General features: G+C 42.5%; 1 protein-coding gene across 5 annotated transcripts in view; it reads left to right on the top strand.

The window, feature by feature from the left end:
* The window catches only part of PKP4 (plakophilin 4), a 147769-nt gene that overhangs the window by 56468 nt on the left and 67398 nt on the right, over positions 1-23903 (top strand). For all 5 annotated transcript variants that reach the window (XM_061608711.1, XM_061608709.1, XM_061608710.1 and 2 more), the window contains one exon: positions 294-406. In XM_061608711.1, coding sequence (XP_061464695.1) covers positions 294-406 — 113 coding nt within the window. The remainder of the gene's footprint in view (positions 1-293; positions 407-23903) is intronic.

Here is a 23903-nt window from a genome sequence, read left to right as displayed (position 1 = left end):
CATGAATCCTACTAGACCCTGTTTTTCAGTAACTACGCATTGTCAACCTGCCTCAGCTAACTTTTGAGAAGCTTTTAAAGGGTGTTAAGCAAAACTGTCCATCTTTGCTCATTCATATGTAATGATTTTTCAGAAGAGTTACAAATTGGAATGGGTTCCTCCCCACCCTTTACTTTTAGTTCACTTTTATTGTGGTAGAATCTTTGCTTTGAGGTGTGTGAACCTATAGTTTTTATCCTACCTGCATCATTTTTAAAAATACATTTTTTAAAAAAAATCTTTTTGAATTGCAGGAGCTCCAGTTTCAAAGGCTCACCAGAGAGCTTGAGGTGGAAAGGCAAATTGTTGCCAGTCAGTTAGAAAGATGCAGGCTTGGAGCAGAATCACCGAGCATTGCAAGCACAAGGTATACATCCCAGTGTCTTTATTTTCAAACTGCTAATTACGTACTTGTAATAAACTTCTATTTCATCACAATTTGTGAAATCTCAAATTCTCTTAATATGTGAACATCATATTTGGCACTGACATTATTTTTATTTTTGCAGATGTATTCTTGGGATTTATGGATTTAGCACTCTAGAACTTGTGGTTGCTTGATTACTCAGTACACACTCAACCAAACAGACAAAAATGTAGGTTTGGGTGACTGCTGGTAACCATTTATGAAGTAATAACTTAGAGCAATGTGCATGTTACCATTTAGTAAGCTGATCATCAGTAGTGTCCTAAGTGTGAAAAGAATTTTACCACTCATCTCTCTTTCCCTAACTTCTGGTTGGGATAAGGTGCATTGGTGAACTCTTTTTGACACTTTTTTAGGGTGCCACTTGGTAAAGAGGACTATGCTAGTGATACCAAACTCATTTTGAAGATTGAACAAAATGCATGGCCAAAATCACTAAATAATAACGGCCGGTAGTTTGTAGTGGAGTTTACCTGACCTCCCTTCACTGTCATTGCGGCATTGCTGCGGCTTACCAGGAGGGGTGGGGCAGCAGCAAGGTTGGTGTCATGCAAACATACTGGCAGAACCAATCAGGCACTCCTGCAGATGTGTTTACATCACTACTGCGGGGACTCTTTCCTTCGCAGTAAATCTCCCTGCCCCATCGACCACTACTTCCAAAGTATGAATGTTTTTTCTACAATGGCAGTATACATACTTTATGATACCAAATTGCAATGATCAAACTATGCACTGTTTTCCATCTTTGGGCAGTCGTCTATCTCACAGCAATCAGTAAAAATATTATATAGTCCTTGGATTTAACTGTTATATTTTCCTGTTCAAACATAGACAATGAAAATAGTTGTGGGGCACATTTTAAAGTTTCCTTGAACACCTCTTCCCAGAACAGCTTTACATGAGGAAACTCCCACCAGAGGTGGTAGTAAATGCCTGCAACACCACATCTGCATGAACATGTTGGTGCCATGTTATCCATCATATGCTGACCAATGTTGAAATCACAATATTGGACTGGAGAGATCTCTGGTCTGATCCAGCAAGTCAGTTCAAATTTGGTTATGTTTATGGGCCTGGAATTAAAATGTGGAGTCCTGGTTATTCTCCTGGAGAACAGAAGCCATATGCATGCTTCCTAGCCTCTGCGTACCCATAGAAGGGACAAGTGCTCTATTATATTATAGCCACATTTGAAACAATAAATGAAAAGATAATTTCCCAATATGTGCGAAACATAGCTTGAACTAGTTCTCAACAGTAGTTTTGGGTTGCTTCAGGAATGGATGACAAAATATTCTGAAGGTGCATGGGTTCCAGTGCTTGGAAGAGCAATACATGGAAGATCAGCATTTGGTAGACAGATAAAGAGAGGGCTTTTTCAGTGGCTAGTGTTCCTTCTTTGGTAAATTTGCTCCAGAGAGGTCATTTTGGTATTGTTGTTATCTTTCAAATGCCAAGTAAAAGACTGCTTTGTCCTCTGTTCGCTGCTAGTTTTATTTTGGTTTTACTGTGTTTTGTTTTAAAATTTGTGTGTTGACTGACTTTTTTTAATGTGAGCCACCTTGAACAATTTATATGGAAAGACAAGATAGAAATGTGTGAAACACCTTTTTAAATAATATAGATTTATAGCTGGAAGTGCTTGAAGCTCATCCTTTCCTGATGGTCATCTCAGTTAGCCAAAAGACAGTTCAGAACCAAAATGTAGAGTTTACAGTATCTCATATCAGCTTTGCACCACCAAAAGATTAATGCCGCAACCACGCCAGTGGGGTAGGCCCATGACAAACTGCAGTGGAAGTTGTCTTGTTCAAACTGTTGGGAGACACAGGATGTCAGGAATCCTAATACCACACTGAAATTAAAATAAAGAGAAAGAACAAAAGCAATTTAGATTTTCAGGAATTAGAACACATTTATTGTTTTCTTAGTGCTTTGCACATATTTTCTATTGTTCCTACCTGGGATTAGCTTGATCATGCTAGTATTTTAGCTATAATGCAATATATTGTGTACAATAATAATGCACTTTATACCTATCAACATTTGCAACAAACAACTGATACTGATTGTTCTTGTTTAATAGGTGGCTGTCCACATAATTAAGGTAATGGAGGCTTAGGAAAAATAATTAGCAGGAAATTAAATCATTTTTTCTTGGATGGATTTTACGTAACCTGTCAAAAATCCAGAAGCAGCTGTTTTTCTAACCAAGCACCTAACTATTCATGATTAGCAAGATTTCCATAATTACTGGGAAAGTGGTACAACGTATAGAGCTTTAAAAAAGAAATGCAAAGCTGAAATTTGCATACTTGGTTTTGATAACTGAGGGTCTGGCACAGGCAAACTAGCCCAACTCTCTATAGTCCCCTGGCCCACCATTCATTTCATTTTGTATGTGATCTCTTTGCATTTTCAATCAATGGTAGAACTAACTGTATTGGAGCTTGTAAAACCTCACACTCAAGACAGATGATAGATATGTGTATACAGTGCTATATTTTGCTAAATTGTATTGCTTGTGAAAATTAGTGTAGATGATTGCCACATTCAGATGATCATATTTGTGCATAATAAGCAGAGAAATGAACAAACCTTTTGCCTACACATGCGGCCCCTTTGCTCCTTTTGTGTGAGCTGCAATTAAAACCAATAAGTTTCTAATTGATCATAGTTTCCTGTTGCATCCAAGCTGGACTATGGTTACTGGTTTTATTTATTTATTTATTATTTGATTTATTTATTATTAGACCCTCTGTGGCGTAGAGTGGTAAGCAGTGGTAATGCAGCCGAAGCTCTGCTCACGGCCGGCATTCGATTCCAACGGAAGGAGGAAGTCGAATCTCCGGTAAAAGGGGTCAAGGTCCACTCAGCCTTCCATCCATCCGTGGTCGGTAAAATGAGTATCCAGCATATGCTGGGGGGTAAAGAAAGGCTGGAGAAGGAACTGGCAATCCCACCCCATATATACGGTCTGCCTAGTAAACGTCGCAAGAGTCAGAAACGACTCGCACTATAAATGCGGGGACACCTTTACCTTTTTATTTGATTTATATCCCACCCTTCCTCCCAGCAGGAGCCTAGGGCAGCAAACAAAAGCTCTAAAAACACTTTAAAACATCATAAAAACAGACTTTAAAATACATTAAAACAAAACGTCTTTAAAAACATTTTTAAAAAGCTTTCAAGACATCTTTTTTTTAAAAAAGGTTAAAAACAAATTGTTTTTTTTAAAAAAAGGTTTAAAAATGTATTAAAAAGTAATTCCAACACAGACGCAGACTGGGATAAGGTCTCAACTGAAAAGATTGTTGAAAACCTGGTTTACAACAAACCAAGTTATCAAATCATGTTCTGAAGTTGATTTAATATTAAGCCAACTTCAGACCATAGCTTAATATCCTGGTTTGTTCCAAAGCTGATAAGCATAGTTTCCTAGTTCAGACAAAACAGGAAATTATGATTAGAGACTTCCTGGCTTAATTTACAGGTTACATGAAGGCACTGTGCACACGGCGAAAAGGCTCATATATATCTCAGCTTATTAAGGCTAGATAATCACCTGAAGTGGGTCACTATCCATTAATTTTTGTTTCCTTGTAAGCATATTTCAAGTCTTCTAAGCCATTTAATAGTTAAAACTATAAGAGCTATTGAAAAATAACATGTCAATTTCTGAACATTTTCCCATGATTCAGTAAGACCCTGGCAGTGAAAGGAGTGGAAGGGGATCATTAAGTGAGACTGCTCAGTGCAGGAATCCAAATCAAAGCATTCCTGAGAGATGACTGTCCAGCTGCCTCTTGAATGCCTCCAGTGTCAGAGAGCCCACTACCTCTCTAGGTAATTGGTTCCATTGTCATATGGCTCTTAACAGTTAGGAAGTTTTTCCTGATGTCCAGTCGAAATCTGGCTTCCTGCAACTTGAGCCCATTATTCCGTGTCCTGCACTCTGGGACAATCGAGAAGAGATCCCGGCCCTCCTCTATGTGACAACCTTTCATGTACTTGAAGAGCTCTCCCCTCAATTTTCTCTTCTCCAGGCTAAACATGCCTTCAGTCTCTCCTCATAGGACTTTGTTTCCAGTCCCCTGATCATCCTTGTTGCCCTCCTCTGAACCTGTTCCAGTTTGTCTGCATCCTTCTTGAAATGCGGAGACCAGAACTGGATGCAGTATTCAAGATGAGGCCTAACCAGTGCTGAGTAGAAGGGAACTAATACTTCACGTGATTTGGAAACTATACTTCTAATATAGCATTTGCAGCCACATCACACTGTTGGCTCATATTCAGCGTGTGATCAACGACAATTCCAAGATCCTTCTCACATGTCGTATTGCTGAGCCAAGTATCCCCCATCTTATAACTGTGCATTTGGTTTCTTTTTCCTAAGTGTAGAACTTTGCATTTATCCCTGTTGTATTTCATTCTGTTGTTTTCAGCCCAATGCTCCAGCCTATCAAGGTCCCTTTGAATTTTGTTTCTGTCTTCCACGGTATTAGCTGTGCCCCCCAATTTCATATCATCTGCAAATTTGATAAGTATACTCTGTACCTCCTAATCCGTTAATAAAAATGTTGAAGAGCACTGGGCCCAGCACCAAGCCCTGTGGTACCCCACTCGTTACTTCCACCCAGTTTGAGAAGGAACCATTGATAAGCACTCTTTGAGTACGATTCTGGACCCAACTATGGATCCACCTGATAATTGTTCCATCCAGCCCACAATTAGCTAGCTTGCTAATCAGAATATCATGGGACACTTTGTCAAAAGCTTTGCTGAAGTCGAGATATATTACGTCCACAGCATTCCCACAGTCTACCAGGGAGGTTACCCGATCAAAAAATGAGATAAGATTAGTTTGGCAGGATTTGCTCTTCATAAATCCATGTTGGCTTCTAGTAATCACTGCATTGTTTTCAAGGTGCTTACAGATTGACTGCTCTATAATCTGCACTAGAATTTTCCCAGGGATTGATGTTAGGCCAACTGGTCTGTAGTTCCCTGGTTCCTCCTTTTTGCCCTTTTTGAATATAGGAACAACATTAGCTCTCCTCCAGTCATCCGGCACTTCACCAATCCTCCATGATTTCGCAAAGACAATAGACAGCGGTTCTGAGAGTTCTTCAGCCAGTTCCTTCAATACACTAGGATGCAGTTTATCGGGCCCTGGAGATTTGAACTCTTTCAAAGCGATTAGGTATTCCTTGACTGTTTGTCTATCAATCTCAAGCTCCAATCCTGCCCCTTCTACTTCATGTTTCCCGGGAGGGTCATAGCCCCTTTTTTGGGAGAAGACTGAGCCAAAGTAGGAATTGAGCACTTCTGCCTTTTCGTTGTCATCTGTTATTATTTTGCCATCCTCATTGAGTAGCTGTGCCACTATTTCTTTTCTCTGTCTTTTACTATGTACATACCTGAAGAAAGCTTTTTTGTTGCTTTTGGCATCTCTCGCTAACCTCAGCTCATTCTCACCTTTCGCCTTCCTGAATTCCCTGCAATTCCATGATCTCTGCTTGTACTCTTCCTTTGTGGCCTGGCCTTCTTTCCACTTCCTGTATGTGTCCTTTTTTGTTTTCAGGTCATCTCTAAGCCTTTTATAAAGCCCCATTGGCTTCTTCTGCCTTTCCCCCTTTTTTCCTTGTTGGAATTGCTTGCCATTGCGCTTTTAGAATTTCATTTTTTAGAAACTCCCACCCATCTTGGACTCCTTTTCTCTTTAGGGTGGCTTGCCATGGAGCCGTACTTACAATTCTTCTGAGTTTATTACTTTAGTAAGCAGCATGGGAAATGGTGCTACATCCTCCTGTAAACTGCTTAACTGGTCACACATGCACCACTCCTATTTAGTTCAGTGGGACTTGCTCTCAAGAGAGTGTGTGTGTGTGTGTGCATGTTAATGGATGGATAGATAGGATTTGTATATCACCCTTCATCCAAAAGATTTCAGGTCAGTGAACAACGTAACACAGTAAACTACAATAAAACCATAGTGTTAAAAATAATATGAGGGAGCAACTAAAAACACGGAGCAACAACCTAGGCATTACATAAATTAAAATGCCAGGGCAAAAGTCTTAAATTGGTGCTGAAAATATTGTAATTTAGGCACCAGGCACACCTCTCCCTAAAAGGTTTTCTGTAACTGTGGCACCACTAAAAAGCCCTCTCTTTTGTTACATCTTGCATTTTCAGTAAGGAAGGTACTTGAGAAGAACTTCAGCAGAAGATCTCAAGACATGGGTAGGCTGGAATGGGGAAAAGTGCTTCTTCAGATATTTGGCTCCCAAGAAGTTTAGGGCTTTATAGATAAGGGTGCTGAATGGGGTCTAGAAGCAAATGGGCAGCCAGATCTAGGAGAAGAGCCATAGCTAAGTGGCAGAGCATCTGCTTGGCATGCAGGAGGTCCTAGGTTCAGTCCCCAGGAAGGGCTGGGAGAGACCCCTCTCTGAAATCCTAGAGAGAGGCTGCCAGTTAATGTAGATAATACTGAACTAGGTGGATCAGTGGTCTGACTCGGTATTTTATTTATTACATTTATATTCCACCTTTCCTCCAAGGAGCTCAAGGTGGCATACGTGGTTTCCTTCCTCTCTCTTTTCTTCTCACAACAACCGTGTGAGGTGGGTTAGGCTGAAAGACTGTGATTGGCCCAAGGTCACCCAGCAAGCTTCATGCCTGAGTAGGAATTTCAACCCTGATCTCCCAAGTCTTAGCCCATTGCTCTAACTGCTACATCCCACTGGTATGTAACTTCCTATCTTGTTAGGATTGGGGTAATAAAAGCAAACTGGCTTGTACCAATCAGAATTCTGGCAGTATTATTCTGCACTAGTTGAATCTTCAGAGTCATCTTTAAGCTCATTCCCATATATAATGTATTACAGCAATAAAGCTAGGACTTTGATAAAGCATGGATTGCCATGGCTAGGTTATCCCTGTCCAGGAATAGCTGTAACTGGTGAACTGGCCAGAGCTGCTAAAAGGCACTGCATGCCACCTGGGCCACAAGTGACAAAGCTGGATCCCCAAGTTGTAGACCTGCTCTTTTAAGGGGAGTACAACCTATACAGACCAGGCTCAACATCAGTTCAACAGACAAGCTTGTCTACCCCATTACTCACCAGTTCAGCACCTACACATCTCTGATCCAAGATCAGATGAAAACCCTCAAACCCAGCACTTGACCAAGCGGATATCCTGGAGCCTCTATAGATGATAGCAACCCCCTCTCCTATCCCTCCAGCTGTTATGGTGCTGTACGATATGCACATACAAATCTCCATAAAATTGCAGTACATGGGTTCACTCTCCCTTCTATAGTGTGGCAGTGTTGCTTTGTGTATGGAAATCTAGCCATTCAACACAGAAACATTTGAATTATTTCCATAGAACCGTCCTTAAGGAGGCAAGAAGCTCCCCAGCAGAAACACAAGTGAGGGCAGCACAACGGCAGTATCTAGGGTCAGTCCATATTCTACCTCAAAACCAAGGGGGTCAGGCAAGAATCAGGGTCAGAAACCAAGCAGTCTGTAAACAATGCAGGTAAGGGACAATGCAAGAGACAGGTCCAGGGTCCACAGGCAATCTTTAGCCAGGTCAGGTACAGAGCTAGAGTATAGATGTTGTTGCAGCAGCCCTTCCAGCTTAGCACTGGGTTTTTTATGCTGGAGCTGCAGAATCGCACTCCAAACCTCAGCTGACTCCTATTGATTACCTGCAGACCTTCGCTCCTTAGGAGTCCTTACCCCTGAGAAATCCAGGACTGTAGTCAAGCACTCTTCTGGATGGGCTTGGCCTTCATCTGGCGTTGGAGACAACGCCTCTTCCTTGCGCTCAGGGGCTGTTCTGCCCGATGTCAGAGGCCAAACTTGCCCCAGGTGCATATGGCCCGTCCTGGGCCTCCTCATAGGACCCTGGCCCCTCACCCTCAGATGGAGCCTGAGCCAGGGCTGGGTCCAAGACTGGAGACTCCTGGTTTTCCTCCAGTAGGACTCCACTGGCTGGGACCTCACCGGAGCTTGTGTTTAAGATATTCAGTTGTATGTATGAGATCAGAGAAAGATTTGTTGCAAAAGTATCAAATAATTTGTTGTCAATGTATTTTGTCTAGTTTTAAATGATAACAGTCAACTTTCTGCGTGTGAGTAGATGCTCTAAAGCAGCTGTTCCCAACTTAGTGCCATCAAGATGTTTTGGCTAGAGAGGATGGCAGTTGTAGCCCATCAACATCTGAAGAGCTGCAACTTGGGGAAGGCTGGTCTAAACAGTATTTATTATTTACATTTATATCCCACCTTTCCTCCAAGGAGCTCAGAGTGGCATACAAACATGGTCCTCCCCTCCCCATTTTATCCTCAAAATAACCCTGTAAAGTAGGTTAGGCTGAGACTGGCCCAAGGTTACCCAATGAGCTTCATGGCTGAGCGGGGATTTGAACTCTTGTCTCCCAGGTCATAAACATTTGAGATTGGCTGTCTATAAAGGTTCTTTTGTAATACAACTAATTGGAGTGAAGAACCAATAAATTCATGTTATTGTTTACAAGCAAGCTTATTTAAACAAAGCTTCTCAAATGTTTCATCTTATGACTCAGTCACTTGTCTCATTCTTCCGTTACAATCGAACCTCTAATTCTCCCCTGGTGAGTTAAGCAAGTGTTGGCACGGAAGCAACAGCAGTGTCCAAAAGCTTAGATGTCCTGTTACTCTTTGCTCGTCATCAGCCACAATTATGAATAATCATTGTGCGTAAGATTGCAGCAGTAGTTTTTAAATCCCTATTGTAGCAGTCTTATTAAGTCACTAAATATGTTTTGATTTGTAACACATTTCTCAAATAAGTATGGTCATAGAGCTGTGGTTATAACTTTGCTGGATTTCTGATGCATGCCTCTCTCCCCACATCATCTCCTACGTATATGCATAGCATATCCAGGCTGTGTATCTCTCAAATCTTAAACTTGACAACTAAGCAGGTGTCCATGGATCTGCTTATCAGGAGCAAGGTCCCTAGCCTACTTCACAGCTCTCATTCCCTTCCCCTAACTCTCACTCTGTTGTTGTATGGAAGAGGTAAGAAACATCAGGAGTTTTGTCTTCTTGGAACCTCAGCAGAATCAAGAGACCCTGTTGAGCCATCTACATGTGCCAGAGAGAAAGGTGAGCGAGGAGAATTCTGGATAGTAAGGCAAGCAAATGTATGTGGACCTCTGCTTCTATGCCAGTACCTGCTTTTCCTGTGTTGCTTCGTATTCTACAAATATGAATAATTTATAATAATACTTTAGCAGCTATATTTGAACGTTAGCTCCTCAAAAGTTAGTGGATTTACTTTAACTCTTAAATGGGTATTGAATGTAGCTATTTACTATGAATACACATAATGTGTGCAAAAATATAGATAGAAACAGATGCAAAGCAGGAGTTCAGGAAGGGTTACAGTTCTTCAGTACTTCCTTTGCATATACACATACTAAGAGTGTAAGAGTGGCATTCAGGAATCTGAACATAGCAGACTTTTGGCTAAAGGCTAGGTTTTTGCTTAAAGCCTGAATAACTGAAATTACTCAGGGCTGCAACCTCTGGGGCTGATGAATTGTAAGTTACTTCCTGACACCCTGTTGCAGGTGTATTTGACCATGAATATTGCTCTTCTTCTCCTATCAAAGGTACCCCTCTCCTGCAACCAATATGCAGTGCCACTGTGAACGTGGAGGTTCCATTTTTAGTCTTTGTGGCTAATGGCTGTGCTCCACAAAATGTATCCAATTCCTCTTTTACAGCAATCTCAGATAATGTCCATCACCACATCTGTTGTATACATCAGCAAAGGACTGCTCATCCACAAATTGTGAGGTCTGGAAGCACCCTAGGTGGGGTAGGCCTTAGTGGAGTCCTTTATTTTGCTTTTTTTAAAAAAATCCACTTCAACATCTGGGTATTCCCCAGAGAAACCCCTTCATGGCTATTCTTGGATGGTACCATCCTTTACTGGATTTCATCCAGCACACTGATTTCACTTTCCTTTTCTGTATCTTGTGATTTCATATTACTGTCTCCACAGTGAACACTATCAGATTGAAAAATACCTACCTATTCCTTTCCTTGAATTCAAGTTTCCTAGCAATCCCAGATTTTAAAGTAGTTAACCAGATTGGGTTTGGAAACAGCGTTCTAACCTTCCATCCCCAACTTTTCTCCAGATTTCATTGATGTTTGAATTCTTATGTCATTCATTCATTTTCATTGGCGATCACTCGTGGCCAGGTAAGATTGTCTTCCAAGATAAGGTCTTTAACAGTGGGTCCGTAAGTGACTGTGGAGGCCAAGTCTGGATGCACACAGCCTCCCACAGTGAGGACATAGGTTTCCAGATGGCAGATGGTCACACTGAGGATTTGCTTGAAGTGTCTTCTGCTTAGCTCGTTTGTCCCTTTCGCCCTGTACTCGTGCTTCTTCAAAGTCCATAGCACCTTTGATAATGGCCGGCCTCCAGTTGGGACGCTCATGGGCCAAGGCTTCCCAGTTCTCAATGCTTATGTTACATTTTTTTAGATTAGCTTTGAGAACATCTTTAAACCTCGTTTGCTGTCCACCGATATTCTGTTTTCCATCCTTAAGCTGGGAGTAAAGTAGCTGCTTTGGAAGACGGTGATCAGGCATTTGAACCACATGGCCGGTCCAGCGAAGTTGATGTTGGAGGATCATTGTTTCAACACTGGTAGTCTTTGCTTCTTCCAATACGCTAACATTAGTCCGCCTATCTTCCCAAGTAATTTGCAGAATTTTCCGGAGGGAGCATTGGTGGAATCTTTCAAGAAGTTTGGAGTGGCGTTTTAGATGGTCCATGTTTCACAGGTGTACAGTAAGGTCAGTAGTACAGTGGCTTTGTAAATAAGCATTTTGGTCTCCCTGCGAATATCCCAATCCTCGAACAAGCTATGCTTCATTCAGGAGAATGCGGCATTCGCAGAGCTCAGACAATGCTGAATTTCAGCGTAGATGTCAGCTTTTACAGAGAGATGGCTGCCAAGATAAGAAAAGTGATCAACATTCTCCAGCGTTGCACCATTAAGCTGGATTGATGGTGCTACAGAGGGATTGGTTTGCACTTGCTGATGAAGCACTTTGGGTTTTTTTTATGTTAAGTGAGAGGCCAAGCTTTTCATATGCTTCTGCAAAAACATTTAGGATAGTTTGAAGATCTTCTTCTGAATGTGCGGAGACTACATTATTGAAGTTTTATGACAGAGGTTGTAATTACCTTACTTTTTTCTTTCAGCCTACTGAGATTAAAAAGCTTTCCATCTGTTTGATATGTGATTTCCACCCCTCAACAAGGTGTAGAATCATGGCAATGAAAATAGCAAATAAGGTCGGAGCAATGACACATCCTTGTTTGACACCTGATCCCACTTTGAATTGGATCACTTTGAGAGCCATTGTTATCCAAAATTGTTGCCGTCATGTTGTAATGGAGGAGTCGCAAAATATTCACAAATTTATCAGGGCATCCAATTTTCAGAAGGATGGTCCACAGAGCAGTTCGATTTACAGTATCAAAGGCCTTAGTCAGATCAATAAACGCCATATACAGAGGTCGGTTTTGCTCCCTGCATTTTTCTTGAAGCTGTTGTGCAGTGAAGATCATGTCCACTGTCCCCCTGGAAGGGTGGAAACCATTTTGGGATTCAGGGAGGATGTCTTCTGAGATAGGTAGGAGGCAATTTGCGAGGATCCTTGCAAGGATTTTACCTGCGGTAGCAAGAAGAAAGATGCCTCGGTAGTTCCCACAATCTGTTCTATCACCCTTCTTGAAAAGAGTGATAATTATGGCATACCTAAAGTCTTCTGGGATCTCCTCCCTCATCCAGATTTTTTCAATGAGCTTATGAAGTTGTTGTGTAAGTTCAGGTCCACCTTGTTTAAAGACTTCAGCAGGAATCCCGTCTTATCCAAGAACCAGCTTGGGATGACTCAACATAGATTCTTTATGCCTTTCCTATTATGGTAAGAGTTCTTGAGTATGTTGATCGTCGTGCACCAATCTCCCCACATAAAACAAATTCACGCACAGGTGTCTTCCAACCAAACCAAAAGTCCCATGGCGATCGGCGAATGGCAACGGGGGCAGGACTGTGAAATCCGGAAGCCCCTAGTCATGGACCGGCACATGGGCGGTGGATACAGACTCAGTCGTCCTGGCTCAAGGACTGAGGCAGTTGAGTAGTTCAGCAGCTGCATCCACAACTGAGCAGTCCTATTCAGGATCCACTCTGCTCACCCCATATGGGGAGGGGGCTAGAAAAGGTGCCCTAAACATAGTCTGCCTCTTCTCTCTCCCTGACTGGATCACCGCGTCAAATGGGGTCACGACTTAGCAGTTGCAAAAGACAAATGAACTTTGGAACGTGGAATATACAGACATTGTTGGACAATACAGATAGTGAACATCCTGAACGCAGAACTGCCATCATTGCGAGGGAGTTGAGACGTTTTAATATTGACATAGCAGCACTTCAAGAAACATGAAGAGCAGGAGAGGGACAGCACAATAAATATTATTTACTAATATTAGAAAAGAGTTGTCTTTTGTACCAAATATGTTGGTCACAAATGAAAATACGAAGTCTCATATGAAAGCTTCTCACTTTTTGATTGCTTTAAATAGTAAGTACAGAAGAGTACAGTAAACAGCCAACCAGTTCTAGCCAGTGGATACTGGAGAAGTACATCTCCAGAAATGCTGTTTAATTGGAGCAGTTCATTGAAGCAGAGCTTACTGCAACAGCCATTTTTAATTACTTATACTTATTGCCATTCTGTTCACAAACATTTTATGCCACAAGTCAATTTCCTCTGGGATGTAAAAATCCAAATTGTAATGGTCCCCACCAGCTGGAATTAAAAATGTATATCTAAATCTCCTGTAGAGCATTTATGCTTTAGGTAATTTACCCAGTGTTCCCATTAAACTGAAGCAATCAACCTAATACTGTGGCCTTAAGAAGAATTCAAACTAAATAGTTTCCAAAACTAGTAGAGTGGTTTATTTTGTTGTTCTTTGTCGCTGATCATTTCTTGTTCTGCACCAATAAAAACTGAACATCATTTTGATTTATACTGAAATACAGAACTCCTGCATTAGGTCAGTGAAAAACTCAATAAATTGAGTATTTAAGAAGTTCCTATAACTGAACACCTCAAATATCAGTATAGGTAATAGCAGTAGCATTTTCAGTGACGGAATAGTTCTAGCTAGTCATATCCAGCATGTTAGCTGAATGTATCCCTTGATGTGTTGGGGTTTGGACCAGTAAATATTGCCATCATTTACATATTTTGTCCTGTTGAAAAGCACTGTATTAGTGTATTATTGGGGAATGGGGTGAAAGGACCAAGTCAATAGGCTTTGTCAGGCAGACTGTTGCATAGCATAATATGTAGGCACTGTGCTTTACTAATAGGAAACTTCCTTTGTAAGGAAGCTTCCCTATACCACAGGGCCTATATAGAGAGCTGTGCATCATGGACTGTCACTGCATAGATTTTATTTGTTTTATTTATTTATTTGTTAAATTTTTATACCGCCCGACTAGCATAGCTCTCTGGGCAGTGTACAACAAAGAAATACAAATATATACAATAAAATCCCATAATAAAATACAACAAAAATATAAGAGAGTAAGAAAACTAAAAACAGTTACAGCACATGTTAAAACTAGATTAAGTTAGATTAAAATGCCTTAGAAAAGAGGAAGGTTTTGACTTGGCGCCGAAAAGATAGTAACGTCGGCGCCAAGCGCACCTCATCAGGGAGACCATTCCACAGTTCGGGGGCCACCACTGAGAAGGCCCTAGTTCTTGTTACCACCCTCCGAGCTTCTCTATGAGTCGGAACTCGGAGGAGGGCCTTCGATGTAGAACATAGTGTACGGGCAGGTTCATATCGGGAGAGGCGTTCCAGCAGGTATTGTGGTCCCGCGCCATATAAGGCTTTATAGGTTAAAACCAGCACTTTGAATCTGGCCCGGAAGCATATTGGAAGCCAGTGCAAGCGAGCCAGAACAGGTGTTATGTGTTCGGACCACTTGGTCCACATTATCAGTCTGGCCGCCGCGTTTTGCACGAGCTGTAGCTTCCGAACTGTCTTCAGAGGCAGCCCCACGTAGAGTGCATTGCAGTAATCCAATCGCGAGGTTACCAGAGCATGTACAACTGATGTGAGGTCCTCCCTGCTCAGGTAGGGACGTAGCTGGGCTACCAACCGAAGTTGGTAGAACGCGTTCCGTGCAACCGAGGCTACTTGAGCCTCAAGTGACAGGGAAGGATCTAAAAAGACTCCCAGACTACGAACCCGTTCCTTTAGGGGGAGTGTAACCCCATCCAGGACAGGGTGTATATCCACCACCTGATCATAGAAACCACGCACCAGCAGCATCTCAGTCTTGTCTGGATTGAGCCTCAGTTTGTTAGCTCTCATCCAGTCCATTATCGCGGCCAGGCAACGGTTCAGCACATTGACAGCCTCACCTGAAGATGAAAAGGAAGTAGAGTTGCGTGTCATCAGCGTACTGATGGCAACGCACTCCAAAACTCCTGATGACCGCACCCAGTGGCTTCATGTAGATGTTGAAAAGCATGGGAGACAGAACTGACCCCTGCGGGACTCCACATTGGAGAACCCACGGTGTCAAGCAATGTTCCCCAAGCACTACCTTCTGGAGACGACCTGCCAAGTAGGAGCGGAACCACTGCCAAGCAGTACCACCAACTCCGCGAGCCACTCCAGAAGGATACCATGGTCGATGGTATCAAAAGCCACTGAGAGATCAAGGAGAATCAACAGAGTTACACTCCCTCCATCCCTCTCCCGACATAGGTCATCATACAGGGCGACCAAGGCTGTCTCGGTGCTGAAGCCGGGCCTCAAACCCGATTGAAATGGATCTAGATAATCGGTTTCATCCAACAGCGCCTGGAGCTGGCCAGCAACCACTCGTTCCAAGATCTTGCCCAGGAATGGAACATTCGCTACTGGTCTGTAGCTGTTGAAATTTTCTGGGTCCAAGGAAGGTTTTTTCAGAAGTGGTCTCACTGCCGCCTCTTTCAGACGGCCAGGGACCACTCCCTCTCGTAAAGAGGCATTTATCACTTCCTTGGCCCAACCAGCTGTTCCATCCCTGCTAGTTTTTATAAGCCAAGAGGGGCAAGGATCTAGTACCGAAGTGGTTGCACGCACCTGTCCAAGCACCCTGTCCACGTCCTCGAGCTGAACCAACTGAAACTCATCCAATAGAACATGACAAGACTGTGCTCCGGACACCTCATTAGGATCAACTGCTATAAACTGGGAGTCTAAGTCCCGGCGGATGCATAAGATCTTATTCTGGAAGTGTCCAGCAAACTCCTCACAGCGGGCCACCAATGACTCTACCATGTCCTGAGGGCCAGAATGCAGTAGCCCTCGGACAACTCTAAAAAGCTCCACTGGGCGGCAAAGAGATGACTTAATAGTGGCAGCAAAATGTTGTTTTTTTGCCACCCTCACCGCTCTTGAGTACAGATTAGTGGAAGCACTTACCAGCTCATAATTGCATCCATCGGGAGTTCGCCTCCATCTCCGCTCAAGCTGCCTCCTATCTTGTTTCATCGCCCTCAGCTCCGGAGTATACCATGGAGCTGTATGAGCTCTACACAGGAGAGGGCGCGCAGGAGCAATCGTGTCTACAGCCCGGGTCATCTCCGCATTCCACAGTTCGACCAGGCCTTCGACAGGAGCACCAGTCTTATCAGCCGGAAAATCCCCCAGAACCCTTTGAAAACCTTCAGGATCCATTAGTCTCCGGGGGCTGACCAATTTAGTAGGTCCCCCACCCTTGCAGAGGGGAAAAGCCTCTGAAAGTCTAAACTTCAGCAAGCGGTGATCTTTCCATGACAAAGGGAGAGATGTAAAACTCCCCACATCCAGATCACCATCCCCATGTCCAGTAGCAAAAATAAGGTCTAGAGTATGCCCCGACATATGTGTTGGGCCACTAACATATTGGGACAGCCCCATGGTTGTCATGGAGTCCATGAAGTCCTGAGCCGCCCCAGATAAAGTAGCCTTGGCATGGATGTTGACATCCCCCAGTACCAATAGTCTGGGGGATCTCAGCAATACCTCCGAGACCACTTCCGTCAGCTCAGTTAGGGAAGCCGTTGGGCAGCAGGGTGGGCGGTACACCAACAAGATTCCCAGTCTGTCCCTCTGACCCAACACAAGGTGCAAACACTCCAGACCGGTAACTGCATGGACATGGTGCTTGATGAGTGAGATGGAACTCTTATAGACCACAGCGACCCCACCTCCCCGACCCTCGGATCTACCATGATGCTGAACCAAGTACCCCGGTGGGCAAAGCTGGGAAAGACTAACTCCTCCCTGTTCACCCACCCAGGTCTCGGTTATACATGCCAGATCGGCTGCCTCATCCACAATCAGATCATGGATGAGGGAGGTTTTATTATGCACCGATCTGGCATTTAAAAGCAGCAACTGGAGATCCGAGGGCAGGCTGAGAGGACAACCAACAACCCTGCGGATGTGAGAAGGACCGGAACAAGGCACAGCCACTACATGTCTGGGCCGCGTTCCCCTTACCTGGCGCGTCCTTGGCACAATGCCATACCTCCCTCTGCCCGTCACTACACTAATTGGGGCCCCCTCAAGTCCCCCCGATTGATGACAAAACCCCTTTCCCAGGCACATAATGGAACATATATACAGACACACACACTCATTCACATCAGACACACTCACATATACACACCAACATTCATTCAAAAATCAAATACACCAACACAGTCTCCACACTCTGTACAGGCAGGCATCAATGCCAGAGCCTCTCTTCGCCTAACAAAGTTAGAGGTATTAACATATATCATACATCACACACACAATCACTACATACACACTACATACACACCCACAAACCAACAGACAACAAACAAAACAATTTAAAACCAGTCCGTAGCTAACAGCGCCTTGGTGATGAAAGAGTGTATCAAGCCAGTTTACTCAAGACGAGCAGCATCACCTCCGCTGTTTCTTGCTCCGTCGAGAATAGCCCAGCCAAGGTCCATCACCACACAAACGCCAAGTTGAAGTCTCTGCCTGTAGATCACAACAGTAAGCAACTCACAAACTCAAGTCCACGCTAGTTGGAGGTGATGTTGGAAAATCCAGCCTGAAGAGGAAGAGACTCGTTTCAAACTGCGCTCCGTCGATAACCGCAGGGGATAAACGATGAAGGACAGGAGACAGGAACAGGAAGCAAAAGCAAAAGGTCCCCTTTCCGTCCGACGGCCCCCCCGAAAGCGTGAAAACGTCGCCCAGATGGTACTCCTCAACTCCACGCAACACCACAAAAAAGGAGGAGGAGATAAGCAGCCGCACAGTCCCAGAATCATGCAGGAGGCGCCCCTCAGCTGGCCCCAAAAGGCTCCTGAAACCGCGTCATCCACCAACGACCAGAGCGAGGCAGATGAATCGGCAAGCAGAAAACCTCCAGATGAAAAAATCACGCTGCAGCCCAGGCAGCGAGGCCCACACAGCACACAGTTCAAACCGGCCCAAGATAACATAGGGGCTGCCTCCTCTGCAACTGGAAACCGCCACCAACAGCAAGGTATGTTCTTCATCCAGTATTTGCCAGTTTTTACCGGTATTTAGCGAGCAGTAGTCCGATGTTATTTATCAACTGGCAGGAGCTCCCAGTTCGGCGTCTTAGTCAGTTCACCATCTTTAAGTTTAATGTATTTATTGTATTTATTGTATTTACATGTATTTATTGAAAATGCTTCTAGACCGCCCTTCATCTACAAAGATACTGGAGCACTATACATAGGTAAAGAAAAATAAAACAATTTCAATACTATACAATTAAAGCTGAACACATCATCATTATCAAATAAAAACCTGAGAGGCAGTTAAAGAAGCAGAACAGACTAGATAACAAAACTTCAAACTTTAAAATGCCTGGGCAGACATGGCACCAAAATGACTGTAACATCAGCACCAATTGTACCCTGATGAAGAGGGCAATCCACACCACCACAGAGAAGAGTGTATCCTTCATTGATGTATAACAGTGACACATAAGAATTGGGTGCCAGTGAGGGTGTTCGAACTAGCGTACAGGTCTCTAAATGGCTTGAGATTCAAGTACCTAAAGGAGCAAATCCCCCAGTATCAACTGTCTTGAGCCCTGCAATTGGCAGGAGAAGCCCTTTTGCTGGTTCCACCTCTGGATGCTCCCTGGTTGGCATTGACCCATGGCAGGGTCTTCTTGGGTGCTTCTCAGTCTGTGGAGTGCCCTCTTTGGTGAGGGGAGGCTGTCTCCCTCATTACTGAGTTTCAGGAATAATATGAAAACATTCCTGTTTACCTAGACATTTGATGGCTGATAGACACTGGCCACGGTGACTGTGAAATTAATAACTGTGAGGGTATGTGATTGCTTTTAAAATGTTTTAGATGGTTTTTAATTGTTTTGAATGTTTTAAGTAAGTTTTAACTGATTTTCAAATGTGCTTAATATTTACTGTTTGCCACCCTAGGCTTCTTTAGGAAGAAGAGTGGGATGCATATTGAAATAAATAAATAACTTCACCCAGCAATGGAACATGGAAATCTTAAGAAATGGGCAGACTAGTATAGGGGGAGGTGCTCCTTCTGGTTATTTGGGTTCCAATCCATTTAGAGCTTTAAGGGTAAGCACCAACAGCTTGAATTAGGCTTGGAAGCAAATGGGCAGCCAAAGTAGTAGATTTTTCAGAATCGGTGTTACATGAGTTTGCACCAGTTGAAGCTTCCAAGTTCTCTTTGATCTATGAGACTGTCTCTATTATAGGTGCCACATAATATTTGTTCCACATTTGTAAGAAATTGTTCTTTCAGTGTGGCAGCACCTACGCTTGAGAATCTATTGACACCAGGCAGGTGCCATCACTGTATTCTTTTTGGCGCCTGCCTAAAACATTAGCCTATCCAGACACCTAGATGTTAATATGTGTTAATCTTTTTAGTCTCTGCTAATTTTAATTGTCTTCTAAATGTTTTAATTTTTTTAACTGTTTTACTGATAATTTTAATATTTCTTGTACATTACTTAGAGGTTTTGTTTAAGATGCTTTAGAGTATTTTTTTACTGATTTGTTTGCCACCTTGGGCTCCTTCTGTGAGGACGGGTGGGATATAAATTTAATAAATAAATAATATCAAGTGCCCCAGATATAATGCATTACAGTAATCCATTAGGGATGCTAACAGAGCACAGTTAGTGGCAAGACTATCCCTGCCCAGAAATTGTCATAGGTGCTGAATCAGCTGAAGCTGGTTAAAGGGCATTCCATGCCACTGAGGTCACCTGAGTCTCCAGTGACAATGCTAGATCCAGGGGTACCTCTGAGCTATACACCTGCTCCTTCAAGGGGAGCTCAACCCCATCTAGAACAGATTGTAAGAACAGGCATAAGTAAGAACAACCTAACTGCAGTACCTCTGTATTGTCAGGATTCAGCCTTGGCTATTGATCCTCACCCACCCCAATCACCAGTTTATGCTTCTTAGATAATGGTGCATGTATGCAGCCCAACCTGCAATAGGGGCCCAACACCTCTGAACAACACTGCAGGGTTGTCATCAACCACTCAGAGCCTGACTTTCTGTATTCAGTGTGAACTGCACTGCAGGGCTGTGATAAGCCACACTGTTTCATCAGCCCCTTCCAGCTCACAAAATGGGACATTGAACTGCCTTTGCTTTGGAATTTGTATTAGCAGAGTTATCCCCCCCACTCCCGCACACCCTCACTCACAATAAGAATTGTGTTAAAAAGAGTAGGAACTCTTTCATCTTTTTGCTCCCACAGTCTTTTGTGGGCGAGGGTTGTGGAGACATTGGTGTCCGTTCTCAGCTACATGATAATATAAAAATAGCTTCACAGTGTGAACCAAGAAAGGACCTATGCAGAGATGGTTCTCTGTACCCTTATTATATCTCAGTGTCTCTTCCTCTATTCTCCTTTGATTGTTTTTCAACAGAGAAATGAAGCAAAACGCACTGAAGGAAGAGAAACATGGATACAATTGCCCACCTTCCACTAGGCCCTCCTAATCCCATCAATGTTGCTTGCCTTTTCTCACAGCTCACCCCTCCTACCAGTGTTTTAAAGCCTCCCGGAATACTGTGGGCATACCCTCCTCTTCACCAGGTGCTTCTAGCCAACCACATCATTCATATCCCTCCTTGCCAGTTTTCTTTTTCAACTGATTCATTATTCCATGGCTACAGAACATGTTGTCCTCTCTGGGCTGTTTTTGGATTTCCCTCTTAAGGTCACCCACTTTATTTATTTATTTCTGCAAACCATTGGGTTCCCCCAAGACTGCAATATCTCTCTCATGGTTGTGAATGGTGCCATTTCAGCTATAATACTGTTCAGCACTCACTCCTGAACTTTGCAAGTACAGGAAGTGATATCAGTTCATACTCCATTGTGTAGAAACAGTAAAAATCATTCTCCTATCTATTGATTAAACTAAATAACCATGTACATGAATACTAAGATACTTTTGAAAGGTAGTGTGTATGCATCCTTTGGAAATTCTGTTTTTAAAGAACATCTATTAAAATATTTCTGCACATTTTATAATTAATTGCTTGTGTCTTTAGTATTAAATGGGATGGGTTTGGCTAAGAAATTTTGTTCATTTTCTAAAAGTTAATGAGGTGTTCTTTATTATATATCCTTTCCCCCACTATCATTCTCGCCCCTGAGCCTGCCATTGTACTATCATCCATCTAAGTGTATTTTAGCATACACATCCCATTTGTTTTATACAGTGTTCATTAAGTGGCTGTTACATTACATTTTTATATGAATTACATAAGCTGTTTTTCCAGTCTGTGTTTTATGGGGCAGAGGAAGAAACGGGCAACTGTTAGACTTCAAAACAGGCTTGTTTCTAATTCCAGAGAAAGGCATCTGATGTGCTGCCTAAACAAAATTATTCTGTAGCCTTGGTCTTCATTTGGTGGGTCAGGACCTACAAGTGACTTGTGCCATGACCTAAAACTACACCAGTCCACTTGTTTTAAAGCCGAGGTGGGGAACTTACAGCTCTCCAGCAGTTGTTAGACTCCATCTCTCGTAAGTCCCAGCCACCTTGGGCAGTGGTCAGGGTTGGCAGAAGTTGTAGTACAGCAACATCTGGCAGGCCACAAGTTCCCAGTCCCTTTTTTTAAAGGGTATTTTTTTTTTCCAGAGAAGGATGGGAGGTGAGTTTAAAGGAGATGGTGTGATAATGTAAGAGACCTTATCCCAGCCTGTATCTGTGTTGAAATTATTTTTAAAGATGCTTTTGAAAAAGATGTTTTGTTTTTAAAGAGTTTTAAAGATGTCTAGTTTTTTGTCATTTGTTTACTGCCCTGTGCTCCTTCTGGGAGGAAGGGTGGGATACTAATTTAATAAATAAACAAACAATGGATACATTGTTTTTTATTTTAAAAAATTAAGAGGTTCTCATGTTGCAGTTTGGGGTTAAAGCTGTTCCTAAATCTGTAAAGGTTGAAGACTGCTGTTCTATAGTAAATGAGTTAGTAAATAAAATGTCTCAGCTCATCATTCTTTTGGCTCTCTAGATTAATATGGCAATGTTTCTGAAATTAAGAGGATATTTTATAAGAACACTTTTTTGTGATGTAACTACTATAGATTCTATTACACTATGCAGCAATAGAAGGTCATGCTTACTTCAGTTAACAACACCCATTTGGAGAGTAAGCGCTGATGGGTTTAGAGCAGAACTACTCAGATTTAGGGGAAAAAACTTGAATATTCCCGTAGTATAAAATCAGAACTAGCAGTCCCACGATTGCCTACTGTCTAGGTAATAAACCTATCCCATCCTGTGGACAACCCAGCACTAAGTACACAATTCTGTTTACATTGGCTGGACATGGCTCGAGTTGTCTGGCACTCTGTCTACTGGATCAGTTAGTAAATATACCATTATGTAAATGCTTACTCTCCTTTAAAAATGTGGCTCCCAGGCTCTTAAGAGAACACGACAGGAATCAGGAAAGGTCTCCCCAGCTTCTGACCCAAGAGATGTGATGTGTCACTTATATACTGCTTCCTTAAGAGCAACTCTCTATGGTCCTACACCATGTGCACATAATGAGTGAAAAATACTGAATGGCAAATGGCAATCAATTTCTGATGTCAGCTTCCCATCTAATTGCCTCTCCTTGCTGGTTGGGATATCTATGGTCTTGCTAGTAGCAGCAGTAGATGTGTACCTCTCTCTCACCCAACCCCCTTTTTTTGCTGGAAACATATCACCTTGCATCAGATTTTAAGATACATACTCCCTTGTACATACACCACTTTCCAATTAATGCAAGATCAGCTTTTCTCTCCTTAAATCATGTACTGTTACTGCAACTCTCCAATAGCCCTGTGTGATTTGTACCACGACAGATATGATGATGGTCTTTCTTTCTCACATTCTTCCACTCTCTCATATTTGTGCATTTGTAATTTCCCAATTTCTTTATCAATAGGGAGGAGGAAAAAACAGTTAAGACAAGGGTGAAAAGCCATCACAGGTTGAGACAGCAGACATTTCTCCTGTGAATGTAGCAGTTCAGCATGGTTTGTGTCCATTCCTTGACTTGAAATCATTTTGCTACTCCTTCATACACTACACATCTTCCAAAATTGGATCTATAACTGAACTGGGTAATTTGTTTAGCACCAATTGCTGTGTTGGAAAGACAAAATGAGATTAAGAGCCCCAGCTAATGAGAGTGTTTTGTTTGAGTGTGTGTAATTAAGCTACTATACTACTATACTGATGCCAAATTTCAGTTAGAAGATATATTACAGTTGTACAATATTCTTATTCAGAAATAGTTAACTCTGCACAACAATATTGTGAGATACCATGGGGGATTTGATTTATGAACTTAATAGGACTTGGAAAATAGTTTCTGGATTTCTTCTTTACATGTGTTCTTTCCATTGCACAGACACTTTGAAAAACAGTCATGAATATTTAAAAAAAACATTTTTAACCTTTGACCTTTTATTTATAAGCAACTGGTATCTTCAAAAGTCTTACAGCAGCCCATTAATTTATATGGACAGAGGTTACCTGACACTAGGAAGAGAGACTGTTTCATCACTCGTGAAAATAATTGGTGACTTCACATTTTGCAGAAACAGGAGAAGTACAGGCACAAATAGTTTGAGCTTCCTCATAACATAACATCTAAGTTCAGGGCTGGCTCCAGGTTGATTCCATGTAAACAAAAGAACTGCTGACTAGAAAGGAATAAACTCATTCATTCTAATACCATCCACATCGTCAACCAAGAT

This window comes from Rhineura floridana, chromosome 2 (assembly GCF_030035675.1).
Source record: "Rhineura floridana isolate rRhiFlo1 chromosome 2, rRhiFlo1.hap2, whole genome shotgun sequence".
NCBI classification, from domain to species: Eukaryota; Metazoa; Chordata; class Lepidosauria; order Squamata; family Rhineuridae; genus Rhineura; species Rhineura floridana.
Note: the sequence above shows the minus strand (reverse complement) of the source record. Positions and strands in the feature narration are given on the sequence as shown.